This window comes from Neophocaena asiaeorientalis, unplaced genomic scaffold, assembly GCF_003031525.2.
Source record: "Neophocaena asiaeorientalis asiaeorientalis breed wild unplaced genomic scaffold, Neophocaena_asiaeorientalis_V1.1 scaffold24, whole genome shotgun sequence".
In the NCBI taxonomy this organism is placed as follows: domain Eukaryota; kingdom Metazoa; phylum Chordata; class Mammalia; order Artiodactyla; family Phocoenidae; genus Neophocaena; species Neophocaena asiaeorientalis.
In genome coordinates, this window is record NW_020185317.1 from 3,903,689 (window position 1) to 3,920,073 (window position 16,385).

Consider the following 16,385-nt stretch of genomic DNA (forward strand, 5'->3'; position numbering starts at 1 on the left):
ATTCTTTTTGTTGCAATGGTAAATGGGAGTGTTTCCTTATTTCTCTTTCATATTGTTCATCATTAGTGTATAGGAATACAAGGGATTTCTGTGCATTAATTTTGTATCCTGCTACTTTACCAAATTCATTGATTATCTCTAGTAGTTTTCTGGTAGCATCTTTAGGATTCTCTATGTATAGTATCATGTCATCTGCAAACAGTGACAGTTTTAGTTCTTCTTTTCTGATTTGGATTCCTTTTATTTCTTTTTCATCTCTGATTGCTGTGGCTAAAACTTCCAAAACTATGTTGAATAATAGTGGTGAGAGTGGGTAACCTTATCTTGTTCCTGATCTTAGTGGAAATGGTTTCAGTTTTTCACCATTGAGAATGATGTTGGCTGTGGGTTTGTCATATATGGCCTTTATCATGTTGAGGTAAGTTCCCTCTATGCCTACTTTCTGGAGAGTTTTTATCATAAATGGGTGTTGGATTTTGTCAAAAGCTTTTTCTGCATCTATTGAGATGATCATGTGGTTTTTCTCCTTCAGTTTGTTAAGATGGTGCATCACATTGATTGATTTGCATGTATTGAAGAATCCTTGCATTCCTGGGATAAACCCCACTTCATCATGGTGTATGATCCTTTCAGTGTGCTGTTGGATTCTACTTGCTAATATTTTGTTGAGGATTTTTGCATCTATGTTCATCAGTGATATTGGCCTGTAGTTTTCTTTTTTTGTGACATCTTTGTCTGGTTTTGGTATCATGGTGATGGCAGCCTTGTAGAATGAGTTTGGGAGTGTTCCTCCCTCTGCTATATTTTGGAAGAGTTTGAGAAGGATAGGTGTTAGCTCTTCTCTAAATGATTGATAGAATTCGCCTATGAAGCCATCTGGTCCTGGGCTTATATTTATGCATATTTATACTGTGTTTTTTGTGGGTTTTTTAATTGAAGTATAGATGATTTACAATGTTTCAGGTGTACAGCAAAGTGATTCTGTTATATATATATTGTATTTCAGATTCTTTTCGAGTATACGTTATTACAAGACATTGAAAATAGTTTCCTGTGCTATACAATAGGTCCTTGTTGTTTATCTACTTTATATATAGTAGTGTGTATCTCTTAGTCCCAAATTTCTAGCTTACCCCTCCCCACCTCCCCCGTTAATAACCATTAGTTTGTTTTCTATGTCTATGAGTCTATTTCTATTTTCTCCACACCCTCTCCAGCATTTTTTATTTGTAGACTTTTTGATGATGACCATTCTGACCTGTGTGCAGTGAAACCTCATTGTAGTTTTTATTGGCATTTCTCTAATAATCAGCGATGTTGAGTATCTTTACATTTGCCTGTTGGCCATCTGTATGTCTTCTTTGGAGAAATGTCTATGTAGGTCTTCTGCCCATTTTTTGATTGGGTTGTGTGTTTTTTGATATTGAACTGTATAATTTGTTGTATATTTTGGAAATTAAACCCTTGTCAGTTATATTGTTTGCAAATATTTTCTCTCATTCTGTAGGTTGCTTTTTTGTTTTGTTTATGGCTTCCTTTGCTACATATACTATGTTTAATGTGTATACTATGCCTAATTTAAATGGGACAACTTATGTATCTGTCAAAGTGATGTGCTAGAGCTACACGGAGAATAAAATGGGAACCGTGAATAGACTGGGAAAGATAGTGCTATGTTGGGAAAAAATGAAAATATAATAGAATAAACATGGCTTAACCATTGCAGAATATATGCTAATATAGAAAGGAAATAGAAATTCAAAGGGAGATCTGGAGACAATTAAAAGCAGATCTAGGGTTGTATAGTAATGCTACCAAAATATGAAGTGTGGAAAATGATGTGAAAACATTTCCTTAGAATTCATTAATAACATTAATTCATGTCTTATTAACCATCTTTCACTAGGTAAAGCTATAGTTACAAACGACCTCAAAACCTCAAAGGCTTACAGCATCAGTAAGTGACATAATTCTTGCTCCCATGGCTGTGGTCAACTATGGCCCTGCTCTATGTATCTTCTCATTCTGGGACTGGTTGAAGAAACAGCTCCTATTCTGGATGTGTCTTCTTTTATGCAAAGGGAACAAGCAAGAAAGTAGAAATCTACATGTTGGCTTTTATATATCTTCTCACTTCCACTGACATTTCAATGGCAAAAACAAGTCATAAGCCTATCAGTGATATCATGGAACTTCAAGTCATATGGCTATGGAGAGGAACGTATAATCCTTTTATTGGGAAAATAATTCAATCTGCTATAAGTGTCATATGCCAATAGTGTCTTCCATGGAGAATGTGAGACTATTCATAAGTCTTGAAAAGTTAGAGCAAATACAGGTCAGCAGCTAAATAATTATTTAATGATGACAGGAAGGAGTCTCCACTAGCACTGACATCTCTGGCTTTTTTCCTTTGAAATTAGAGTAGGGTGTATGTTTAAAGTAAAACTAATTTTCAAAAGGAACACGAATTTTATAGAACAGGTAGAAGTATGATATATGACAATAAGAATGCAAAGGGTGGACTATGGTAATTAAAAATATAGTATTTTAATAAAGTTTTTAAATTGTTCATGAAGTAATAGATTAGGATAATTTGAAGTTGTATATTATAATGCTTAAAGTAGCCATCAAAATAATAACCCCAAAATATAACAAAATAATTATTAGAAGAGATAAGATAAAATAAATACCATAGAATATTTGATTTTCCTAAAAAAATGGCAGAAAAGGAAACAGAGGAAAACAAAAAGATTAGCTAAATATGAATTAGACACCAAGTTGGTAGACTTAAAAACAAACATATCAATAATTACATTAAAGTAAATGGATTAAATACCCTGATTAAATGTAGACATATTCAGACTAGATAAAAAAGCAAAATCCAACTATATATTGTTTACAAGGAACACTCTTTAAACATAACTTAATGAACAGGTTGAAAGTAAAAAGATAGAAACAATAAGCAAAAGAAAGCTGGTGTGGTTATCTGAATATCAGAACAAAGTAGACTTCAAGATGAATGGTGTGACCAGAGAGTAAACGGGTGCATTTCATAATGCTAAAGGGTCACTTATTAAAGAAGACATAAGACTACTAAATGTTTATAAACCCAATATCAGAGCTCCCAAATACAAGATGAAACAAAAGAACAAAACAAAAGAGAACTAGAAACAGTTTTACTGTCACCAGTAGAGATTTTAGCACACCTTTCTCAGTAATAGATAGAACAATTAAACAAAAAATCAGTACAGTTATGGGTGATTTGGACCATCAACTTAAGCTATTAATATTTACAGAAAATCACTCCCCACAAGAGGCTACAACTTCTAAGATGCACATGGAATAGTCAAGAAGATAGATCATATTCTGGCCCATAAAACACAAGTTTTAATAAATTTCAAAGGACTTAAATTAAACAGAATATTTACTTTAACCATGATGGATAGATCACCATGGATGCAGTTTTTTATAACATCTTGAACACGAGACATAGAGCTGTCAAACTCCAGAGAGATTTGTTTCAAAGCCTGGACAATCAGGCTGAGCTCATTTCAATACTTCAGACTTTTCAGGACTTCAAAACAATTTACTCTTGCAGCTCACACAATCTACTTTTTATTTCAACTCTCATCCAGGTTGATCATTTGATTGAATTTTCCTTTGGGGGGTGGTGGAGTAAAAAGATATAAAAGTCTTCCTACCTAACTCTAAAGTCCTTTGAATTTAATGGAACCTTATGCTATATATTTATAACTTTCCTTTTAATATTAAGACCTTGAGTGGCTCTTGGAAGCCTGCATTTCTCTGTGTCCTTAAGACCACACAACTCTTTTGTATATTTAAAATGATTCCCAATGAATTTTGGATATTTACATTAAAGATAAATAAAAATAGTGTACTTTTGAAAACCCTCAAATATTTGGAGGTTAAAAAAATACACTACTAAATAATCCTTGGGTCAAAGAAGAAACCTTGAAGGATATTACAATATATATTTTCACAAAAATACATGAAAACACAACATATTAATATTTGTGGGATGCAGCTAAAGCAGTCTTTAGGAGAAAATGTACAGATTTAAATACCTATATTAGAAAATAAGAAAGGTATAAAATCAAGCACTTCCTCCATTTTAAGAAACTAGAAAATAAACTCTAAGTATATAACATAAAGGAAATAGTAAGAGTAGGAAGCAATAAAATAGAAAATTTAAATAGCCTTGTATAAAGAAATGAAATAATAGTACCAATCCTCCACAGACTCTTTCATAAAATAGAGGAAGTAGGAACACTTCCCAACTCATATCATGAGGCCATTTTAACCATAATAATAAAACAAAATAAGAACAATACAAGAAAATTATAGCCAGCATATCTTGTGAACCATAGACACAAAAATACTTACCAAAATACTAGCAAAAGAAATCCAGCTATATATAAAAAGGGTTATATACCGTGATCAAGTTTGACTTATCCCCAAAATGTGAGGTTGGCTTAACATATGGAAATCAATCAACATATCTCACCACACTGACAGGTCAAGAGAGAGAAATCATGTCCACGTGGTAAAAACAAAGAAGCCCAACCTCTACTTCACATTATGCACAAAATCCAATTTTAGATAGACCATAAACTTAAATTAAAGTAAAATTTTAAAATTAATAAAAATGGGGAATAGAATAAAGCATAGAAGAATATCTTCATAAGCTTCAAGTAGAAGACTTCTTAGAAATGACAAATCATAAAAGAAAAAAATTGATTTCATCAAAATAAAAATTTCTGCACATCTACAAAAAAAAAAAAAACACGTTCAAGAAAATAGACTGAGAAAATATATCCCAATACATGTATCTGACAAAAATTTGTACCTAAAATATATTAAAAATTTCTGTAACTCAAGAATTTTTTAAAAAAATGAATCAAACACCAAGTTGGGAGACTTAAAAAGCAAACATATCAATAATTACATTAAAGTAAATGGACTAAATACCCCGATTAAATGCAGACAGATTCAGACTAGATAAAAAAGTGACATTCCACTATATATTGTTTACAAGAAACACACTTTAGTCATAAGTTAAGAAGCAGGTTGAAAGTAAAAAAGACAGAAACAATAAGCAAAAGAAAGCTGGTGTGGCTATCTGAATACCATAATCCCACTGTGAGGTATTTGTCGAAGAGAAATAACTTGTGTGCCCAAAAAGTCTTTTACAAGACTATTTACAACAGCTTTATTCATAAATATTCAGTTATTGTTTCCAGACAGTAACTGGAAACAACAAGATGTACTTCAACAAGATAATGGAAAAATAAGCTGTGGTATATTCACTCAATTGAATACCAAGCAATAAAAAGAAATAAACTACTGACACAGGCAACTACCTGAATTCATCTTAAAAACTATGATGCTAAGTGGAAGGAGTTGAACACAATAATTACATATTGTATGATTCCATTGATGTAATATTCTAAAATAATCCATCTGTGGTGACAGATCGGATTACTGACCAGCCTATATATAGAGACATAGTAGTGGTAGGGAAACGGCTGAGAAAGGCAGAAGCAAACTTTCTGGAATGATGGAGTTCTTTGTCTTGGCATGTGTTCCTCAAAATTGACTGAAAGATATGAGCATTTCACTGAATGTAAATTTTAGTGAAATTTTGAACCAAATAAATGACATTGAATAACTGTGTGTTTGAACATTATATTATTTCATCATGTTTTCAGAAATAGTATAACATAGGTTAGGAATATTATAAGAGGCCCAGGAGGCATTATAGTGAGTTAGGAAGAGAACTGGGCCCAGTGGGTGGGCACACCCACTGATTTGGGCCAGAACAAGGTCATGATAAGGGAATTTTGGTAACAATTTTCCGGATGAAACCACGAGGGCAGGGAGAGTTTGAGAGAGAGTCAATTTGATCATCTCTTATAATGCTCCAATCCAGGATCTTCTTAAAGGAATTAATTCAATCAGTTTTAACTGTAGGGTAGCATATTAGGTATAATATGCTTTCAGGAGCTCTGCCTCCCTTGCTCCTCAAATTTCCCTCAGTCACACGCTGAAACCTGTTGTTTTAGAATAGAGGGAAATAATTCTTTTTTACTTTACAACTCAAAATAAAAGGCTTAAAATGCAAGTGCATGGTTAAAATAATACTTTAGGATAAATGAATTTCATTCCTGCATAATCAGCGGATGAATGCAAATAAGCACCGATCCTTCCTGTTTCTGATACTGTAAAAAGAACAGGAAAAAGGAACACTCCTGTTCAACACATACTTTCTGAGCATCTAGCATGTGCTAAATCAATAGTGTTCAAGCTTTTGTGACTATGACCTTTAGTAAGAAATGAAATTTACATTGCAGTGCTGGATGGATGTACATATGTATAACTAAAACAGTGTTATAAAATAAAACCTATGCTTGCTAAATAAGATGCACTCTGTGTTTTCTATTCCAGTATATTCTGCTTCATGTACACAAAAATGTTTACAAAAATGCTGATAGTGACCCACTGACTCCATTGCACTACCCACTAATAAATTGTGAATTTTGATGGGAAAAATGCAGTGCTAACCTTGCTAGTCAAAATGTGGTCTGTGGACCAGCAGCATCAGTTACACCTCACACTTACTGAATCAGAATCTTCATTTTAACAAAACCTCCAGGTGCTTCCTGTGTACTTTAAAGTGACAGAAGTCCTGTGCTAGACATTCACTGCATGAGGAAGACGTTTGCGCCAGAGGAAGTCTTTTCAGTATTGTTTAGGGCAGATATTCTTAGGGATGTGTTTTTTAAAGTATACATATCCAAGCCTCGAGCCTACAAATTCAGTAACTCCTAGGATACCTCAGGGCATTTATCTAAAAAACAATACATAAATGAACAAACCAAATCTACCAGAGCTTCTGAGCCCACTCCTATTTAAGAATCTTGGTCTATAGTGTTAAATGAAGCAGTGTACTGAGCTGTTTGTTTATTACAAAGGTGCAAATCTGTGCTTCAGGAAATATGGAAAGATTTTACTTTATTTTTCACTGTGATTGCTTCACATTTTATTCCCAGAACGTTTATTGATAGAGGTTTTGCTACTGCTACTTCTAGGTTTACTTCTCCATGTGGGAGAATTTCCAAACATCTCGAGTCTACCAATAACTGCCCTTTTATAGAAATGTATGTAATGTGACTTCCAGTAGAATTATTATTGTTAGTTTTGCTGAGGTAGCACAATTCATCCCCTGGATTACTTCCAGTAGATCCCTAACCAAGGATCCCTGCTGCGAAAGAAGATAGGGCTGCCCATAAATGGCTATAACTGTTCATTAAGGACCTTCCCGTTGGGTTAGTATGTTTCCTGAGTGATGGGAAGCTTTAGTCTAGAAGCTGCTAATCTTGCTATCACTAAAAGGCTCTCTCTCCCATTAACAGCTTCTGTGTTGCATTAATAGTAAGAAAGTGATAAAGAGATGGACCTCAGCTGTTCAGTACCCCCTGAGGTTAGGTCCCCAGCTTCCTTCTTATCCCATAGTCCACTCTAATGGTCTTGCCTGTATTAAAATAATAGAGTGGATAATAAGTGCTGTCTATTTTAGCAGAGTCTAAAATTCCTTCTTCTTTCTGGGGAGGAACACCATTTTTTTAGACTTCCAATTTTAAAACTATACCATCAATACTTTTGCAATTGAAGTTGATCTGTTTAATTCATAACTTTTTAAAAGTGCAGGGCAAATCAAGTACAGGGGAAAAAATGTTGCTTTGGAAAAAATAAATCTCTCTGTCTTTCCTGGAAAAACTATAAAATAGAGAACTCTCTTAGAGATGTCTTCTTGTTCTTTTTTTTTTCCTCTGGTAAATCAGATCACTCATTTGCACAGCAGTAAACTGGAAAATCAAGGAATAAAGACCTTTGCTTTTGTAAATATTAATAACTCTCATGTTAATAGACAAAGAACAAATTATGAAAAATATCATATTAAGATAAAATAAGTAAGGTTAAATTTCTTAGGTTTAGGGTGCATGTTAATCAATGATGTTTTGTTAAAAACGTTATCTTATTAGGCTTCATAATGCTAGGAGCCAATGCCATACTTAATTGCCTCTGTTCTTTTTCTACTGAAAATGTATAACCTTTTGCAGAGTGCACGTTTTAAGGATCTCTTGATTTAAACACATGTTTTTAGTATATAAGACGTCCATGGAATAAGATTATCTATGCAGTACTTAGGTTGTTGCAATTTTTCATCTATAAGCAAAACTACTTTTGCTTTCAACTACATATTTTTTTAATTGGGTAAACAGTAATCCATCATCTCAAAAGTGTTACTCAGATTTTTATTTCTTGAACTCAAATACTAAAATTTTTTTCTTGACTTACACTATTCTTTCCTGATTTGAACACTATTCTTTCCTGATTTGAAAGCTTAATTTTATAATTAGGTTGTATATAGTATATTTTTACACTTGTAATTTATGTGTGTAAAAAGGACCAATATCAATAATCATCAGCGACAGTATATATTTTTTAAATGAAATATATGTTCATAGCCCTCATAGAAGAAATCACTATGATGAGCTCTGTGCACCATTTATGTAAGATTCAAGAAATTACTGTAAAAACCAATTAAAAGATGTTTTCTGAAAACATAATTAATATATTTTTCCGTGTAAGTACTTAGCATCTTGAGGCGGGGAAAAGACGTATCTAAAAAGTCAAGGCTGCCCATCTAAATTTTTTAAATTATGTATTAAAGCCTTTGAATGAAAAAATATCTATAATTTAAGAATGAAAAATGTCAAGTATTTTTTTATAGACACTAGGTTTTTCCTCTAGGCAAGTAACAATCTAAATCCCTTTTAATTAAGTAACTTTCATATGGTCTATTAGCCAAACAATTTTGATAAATCCAGTATTCTCATTTATTTTTCTTGTAAAAAGAATTATTCACCACATACCAATGGCTAGCATATTATTGTTAATTTTCTTCAAATTTAGGGAAGAAGGGAGCCGAATATGACGATCCTAATGGAGCTCCAATAGCTCCACTGGAAAAGTAGCAGGTTTCATATAGAATAGTCTTGAAGTTGTTGGTATTGTGTACACTTATCTGAATTCTTTTTGTTCCCTTTCTTCTGTCCTATAGTCCATGAAGGCTCAGGAGAAACCAGTCAAAAGGAGACATCCACCTGTGATATTTGCCAGTTTGGTGCAGAATGTGATGAAGACGCTGAGGATGTCTGGTAATGTGCTATTTTATCTTTTAAAGAAAATAATGACAATAATTCATTTCTTTTTACTTTATCAATTATTTCCTAAAAGAAGACATTTTCAGCAGTTTTTTTTTTATGGTTTTTTTTTTTTTAATCCAGTTCTCATGGGGGTAAAAAATGAGGGCTACAATAACAGCAAGGACTTTCTGAAGCTGAACTAAAAGTTGGGTCAGCCAAGCAGCTGCCCAGGGCATTACTTGATAAGGTACAATAAGATATCACCGAGACCCCCAAATACCGTCATGTTAAGAGATGGAGAGAAAAATTGTACGTATCAGAACATCTCTCGAAAAGCATGGTCAAGAAACAATGGATAGTTGCTAATCTGCTCCTAAAATGGTGGATCTGGGCAACTGCACAGATTTTACTTAAAGGGTATGCATAGGCACTCTCATAGCTGAATTAGGGAGATGGTAGGGCAAGGAATAATCTTTGAGCCACCCCGTAGGATCAACTTCTCCCTTCACCCAAGCAATACTCAGCCTCTCCTGTAAAGATATGCTGAACAGATTATGTATAATATTCATTATTTTGAATGGGTCCCAAAATGTTAGTCTTCTAGGGCAGCCACGTGTATTGGTCCTACCCTGATCTCATACCTAAAGTGAGCAACCCAAAGGTCTTTGTATGGCATGACAGTGGAAAGAAGCAGACTCTCTTTCTTTCTATCTCTTTTTCTTTTACACACATTAACTTCAGAAAAACAACCAGGTGTCCTTTCATTTTTTTTTCAATATGCAGACTGTGTTTGCCTAGAGCAGTTAACAATCATTTTGATCAAAGTGGGTAAGGGAGTAAATCTTAAATGTTCTCACCACACACACAAAATAGTGGTAGTTATGTGAAGTGATGGAGGTGTTAGCTAACACTATGGTGGTGATCACATTGCAATATATAAGTGTATCAAACACGTTGTACACCTTAAACTTATGCAATGTTATATGCCAGTTATATCTCAGTAAAGTTGAAGGAAAAACACAATCATTTTCATCAGACTTTTGTGGGTGGAGGGGGCAATTCATCTAAGAAACAGAAAGAAAAAATTAAGGCAAGATAATTTTGGCAAGAATGAAACAGTCTGCACTTAAAACATTTTAGAATATTTTTGAATGTAGATTAAATTGAGGATTCCAACTGAGCAAACTGAGATTCTTAGGGTAAATTAACTAGGTACTTACAATAAACACTGCTATTGACTAGCCACATGAACTAGCCACCCATTAATAAAAGCAGATATCAGTAGGATTTCCATACCTGTTAAACATTTCTAACCAATGGTCAGCTAGGAGTCAAGTCAGGGAGTGTATGCACTGGTTTGACCATCTTGAGGTAAACAGACATATGTTTTCTTAGGAACCTCCTGGACACCTTAATGGCTGATGAACTTTATGGTCCCCAAACCTGGCTGGGAATTTTTAAAACACATCGATTCTTTAGTTCCATGTCAAAATTAATGAATCAGAATTTCAGAGAAGTGGGGCTTAAAACTTTACTTGTCTAAAACTCCCCCAGATGGTTGTATAAATACTGCTCTAAGATAAATGACTGACTCAGAGAATCTTTCTCCTCCCTAAATGCTTTAAGGCTCTGTATAGTCATAGTCATTACATATTAAGACACATTGATAAGAAATGTATCCTTAAAATATCTTGTTTTAATGTTTGCTGATGACTACATCTGTAGCTCAACTTTATTTTTAATGCTGTAAATTTTCTTGCTGTCAGCTATTTTACTTTTTAAAAATTCACATGGGTCCCTAATTTTTTCTTAAGAATTTTCCATTCCCCACTCTTTAATGATCACGTTTAAGTGACATGGTTTCACTTTACAACTGCAAAGATTTAAGAAATGAGACAATAATAGCAGATAAAAATGACTGATTTCTTACTATGAGCTTAGTCTATTTGTATGCATTCTTTTTTTTTTCCTCAGTTATCTTCAAAATACCCTAGATTCTATTATGATCACTTTACACGGAGGAAACTGAGTTTTAAAATGTTTAAGTGGCAGGGCCAAGATGAAGATATGAGGTGAAAGTAACTAGAGGATGTTAGCATAACAATTCAACCAAAGATGCAATTAAAGTATTTCTTTCCTGTCATGTCTGGAAAAATGAGATGGCCAGATTGCAGGCAGCTTAGATCCAGTGACTGAAGACCTGCAGGGTTAGAGCTGGTGACAAGAGAGAAGCTTGCAGCAGGCAATGGGAAAATGTTCAGGCAAGCAGTGTCACTCCTGGTATTCTAGCAAAAGTTCAGATCTCTGGTATACAGGATAAGGAGACTTGGGCATGGTAAGTGGCAACAGAAAGGTTCAACAGCCATGGGTACTGGAGTTAGGAAAAGAAATTCGGTTACAAAGGGAGCAAGGAGAAGGATAAGGCAGAACCTCAGTCATCAAGGAATTGGAAAGCTAATCAGGGGCAGATACTGGATAGATACCCACCTACCAGAACTGGTGTACAAAGCCAAGCCTTGGCTACAGAAGGCTGGGACAAGCCCCTAGATCTCAGAAATAAATTACAAGGTCAGAATGAAGCCAGCAGCAAGGATGACTGGTTGCTAAATCCGTTAGCTTTTGGCTAGGACATCTTGTATGCCCCCAGCCTAGAGACAAGATTAGTTCCAAAATGCAGAATAAGGCTGAGCCTTCAGATGAGGCTAAGTGGCCATAGCTGTGAAGATTAGAGGGATGCAGGGGGCAGGGAGCCAAGAAGATCATTATACTTCCCAGGCAAGAATGAAAGTTGTTAGCGTTCAAATAAAATGTACTTAAAATGTCCAATGTAAGCAAGAAGGAATGGTGCTGAAATGAGAAGCATATTGATTTTCATTTACATAAATACCTTTGCATGTTTACATACTGTATTTAGTTATGGCCATGAAGGGCAGACTGGAAACAGCTGAAGGACACAAGAATAAAGCAATAAATGAAATTAAATAGTCATGGAATGAAAGAGGCTATAAAGTAAGATAAGAAGCAATAGGGGAGGGATCTGACTCTAGAACTAGTCAACTGACAGGGGAGCTGGATGTGCTATTGGTTCCGGATGAAACCATGGCCAGGTCCTCTCACAAACATAAAATACTGCATATGCTATGTGGGAACAAAGAGTATAAGCCAGTGTTTAGTTTTATTTTTTTCCCTTGACATTAACTAAACTACAATTTTATGCATACAAGTTCCTCAACCATACATTATGAAATAATAACAAGATATGGATAAGGAGTACTGAGAAATAATGTTACTATTGTAACTGCAATATTGAAACAAATGTAAAAGATTAATTCCTGATTTTTCTTTAACCCTAGCCTAAGAAATTAATACTTTACATTTTACCACAAGGGGTAAATCTAGCTATTCAAAAATGTTCAGGTATTTTCTAGATGAAGGTAAACCTCTGTTAGGATTAAAAAGCCAGTACACAATCAGCTGATCTTGTTTCCATAGTTAGATGAGTTTTTGAGTCAAGAAGCAAGGTACATTGGACACGGGAAAGAAAAAACAGTAAATGGGGGAAGGGTAAGGAGAGTAGAGGAAAAGGAGAAGAAATAATAGAGGATGACATTGATAAACCATGATACTAATAACGTAAAATTTAATGCCTTTATTTTGAGAAAAACAGATGGTTTATAAGCTTATACAAGCTCCTCCCTTATGTGCTATGATTTCCTTTCAAGGTTTTTCTCTTGCCTTTTTCTTCTTCTTATGGAGAACATCAAGGCTGTAGAAATAAGAAACTGGTCAGATTTTCTCAAAAGGAAAGAAAGACCATTGCTACAAAAGATTCTTCAGTTATAGATATTTACCTATGTGTAGGAAAGGATCATGCTTTCAAAAGAGGGTTAAAAGTCCACATGGTGAGTGGTCCACACCACAGATATATCCACTCTCATATCAAGGCATCTCTTTATTTAGGATGGACCTCGAAAATAATTGGAACACCAGTGCAAAGGGATATGCATGCCTATTTATGGGGAAAGGGTTAAAAGGCAAAGAAAAGAAGGGCTTAAAAGACAGTTTCTCTTTATATCTAGACTGAAAAAAAGTCAAAACTAATATATTTATACATCAAAGAGACTCTCAGATACCTCCTGCCAAGTATAATTTATAAAGAAAAAGAAGGGCTTCTAAGTCAAACATAATAAATTTGACTCATAGCAAAGTAATAAAGCCCCATCTGATAGTACTGGGAATACTAACTTATGATTTCAACAAATATTTCTGATACTTGCTTGGTTTTAGAAACAGCTTTATATTCCCTTAATTATCTTACCTGATAAATTATTTCAGTAAGTCCAAAGTAGGTCAGTAGTAACTCTTTGCACTGGGAACTAGTCCTAAGAAGTAATTATCCTAGAACTTTCTGTTGGTCCTGTCAGTCAGAAGTAGTTCAGAGCCCTGGGGTTGATACTTGATTTAATATAAGAAAAGAGCAAGTTGATAGCTGGGTCTGATCATAGAAATGACTGGGTATGAAATTGGCTGCAGGCCTAACATTTCCAGGGTATCAAGATAGATCAAGGAAGGGAGCCCAGGTGTAAGAGCAGATGCAGCTGGGTGACAAATGACATAAAGGGACAACTTAAATCATTATGTGTATTTGCTTCACATGTATGCTTTATAGCTCCTGTGCCCATTTTAACTTTGCCCTTGTATTACTCTCAACATGCCACTTAGGCCCCATTAGCGAAATCATATTGGCTTAAATGCTATTAATTCCTCGGTAGTCATTCATTTTGTCTTTGAGAGCATTAATGATGTTGTCCAGTTTTAGTGCATCACATCCTAGTGTTTGACTGCAATGGTAAGAAAGGAGAAAAGCAAAGTAGTTCAGTAAAAAGAGTTCAGAAGAGAAAATGAATGGGCATCTATTTTTTCCTTTATTTCATTGATGTTCCATAACTGAAACAGGGTGTGAGATTTGGCATTACTTTTGTGAGCCTCTCTTACAAAGACAGTTTAGTTTGAAGTCTTTTAACATCTTGCTCCTTTGATCTAAGAAGGCTCCTTGTCACTAGGAAGACTGTGTGTTGCTGGAATCATTCCCACCTTTAATGCTTTTTGGACTGTAGAGAATCATGAATATTTGAAGTGGGGCAACAGTCAAGGATGATCCTTGGCACTAGATTTCACCATACATATAAGCAAATTAGGCATTAGGTCCTGCTGACTTCAGTATTGGGTTACGAGTTTGATAGGGAAAAATAAGACACCTCTGAGTCTTAAGATTTAGAAATGATTTCTTTTTAAAACTACTACTGGTCGACAATTGAACAAAAAAGATTGTGTTGCAATTGGAAAGTTTCCAACTGTTTTCTACTAAGTAAAAAGAATATCATTTGGGGTTGTATGTGGGCTCTAAAGAAGAAGATGCTGGTTAGTCACAGAATTTTACTGAACTACGAGTTCATTCAGTCTTCCCCTATGGTGTTTTCTTTATATTGATTTCCTTTACTCGCTTGCCTTAGAACTGTAAAAGCGGTTACCATAATTAGGGCTGGCTTCTAATGTGAGTTTACTCATGGAGAGAATAAAACACACACACACACAAACAGAAAATAGGTCTGTCTAGTCCAGAAAATCTAAGGTTTGGGTGGGTTGTAGGCTTTATGATAAAACCTTCTTAGTTCTAAGACTCCTGTAGTTAAGATGCTGCCTCCCTCAAATTGCCTTTCCTTCACCATGAAGACAGTGTGGTAGCCTGTGAAAACTGCCATAGTATTGTCTGTTTGTATAGATGGGGTCTGAAGAGTAAAGACATCTCACTTTCCTTTAATACTTCCATTTGCCCAGAAACTTTTTCCAGAGAAGAGGGCAATATACAGCTTCTGCTGTATATTTGGGGAAACACACCTCTTTCCACTCCCATAATTTCAAGAGAAAAATGCTGACATTTTTAGCAAATCTATGGCTTAATGTAAAAATTTGAGTTTGATTTTATTTCCTTCTTTTATGTATTTATCCACCTATCTTAAACAAGAAAAAATAATTTGTACTTTTAAAAAATTTCACACAATTTAGAAGTGCAAGTATAAATAAGACTAGTATTTGTAACATGGTCTGTACAATGGTCTGTGCCTACAAACGCCATGTCTGTGACCCAGACTTCCCTCTGCCAATAGCTGCCAATAAATAGCCAAGTCTGCAAACTGAATCTAAACAACACTTTAAGTGTTACTTAGAAAGATGAATAAATAACGATGCCACTTCAAATGCACAGCAGGCCATTCCAAAAAGAGACAAACAAAAAAATATACAACTAACCCACCCTCCAAATTTGGGTTGAGCTTTGTGAAAAGTAAGATTTTTTTAAATAAAACTGAAATTTGAAAATAAATCATGGTCTTTCAAACAAAAACATACCTCAGGTCTTCTATGTCCTGGGCTACTTTACTTAGGAAGGAATTGGATTTTCACATAAGTTCTGAAGAGTCTTTTGAATTTTTCTCAGTAATTATGTATGCCTCAACTGTGCTAGTTATCACACAATGATTAATGAAACTTAATTAGGATGTGATGGGTGCAAATGTGGATCTGGTGTAGAGTATCGAAAAATACAGGAATAAAGTATTGAAAACTTTAATACATTTTATATGTTTTTGCAATTTTTATTTAGCTCAGACAGTAGAAATCAGGTAACTTCGATTTTATATAAAAACAATGAAATACTACCTGAAGGCAGAACAAAAGGAAACAAAACTCCAAAGCATAGATTGTATTTCTTCCACTAACTTAACTGTTTTCATTACTTGTTTCTCTTTTACCTGCTTGTGTAGACTATACCCTGCTACTCCTGCCTTACTTCTGGTGCTCACTCACCAAACTCTCACCCACAATTTTGTGTTGAGTTTTCTAAGTCTCAGTTTCTAGTACGTTCCGAGTCAGAGACTCCTGTGTCTTAAAACCAGGAAATACATGCTCCGTGTTCCAACATCACAACATAACATCCCAGTCTCAGAGATAAAAACATGAATCTCATTGTGATCATCAAAAGATGACAGAATTTTCACAAGCATGTGTTTCCTATGCGGCAGGTACCATGGTATTGTTTACATTCGTGGAGCCATTTAATCCTCCTGCTAATATTATGAAGTTAGATACACTAAT

General features: G+C 34.6%; 1 protein-coding gene across 1 annotated transcript in view; it reads left to right on the top strand.

Annotated features, from left to right (window-relative positions):
* Positions 1 to 16,385, top strand: part of TMEFF2 (transmembrane protein with EGF like and two follistatin like domains 2) — a 247,752-nt gene that overhangs the window by 124,654 nt on the left and 106,713 nt on the right. Inside the window, exon 5 of the mRNA XM_024733641.1 lies at positions 9,149 to 9,245. Within this exon, the coding sequence (XP_024589409.1) occupies positions 9,149 to 9,245 (97 nt within the window). The remainder of the gene's footprint in view (positions 1 to 9,148; positions 9,246 to 16,385) is intronic.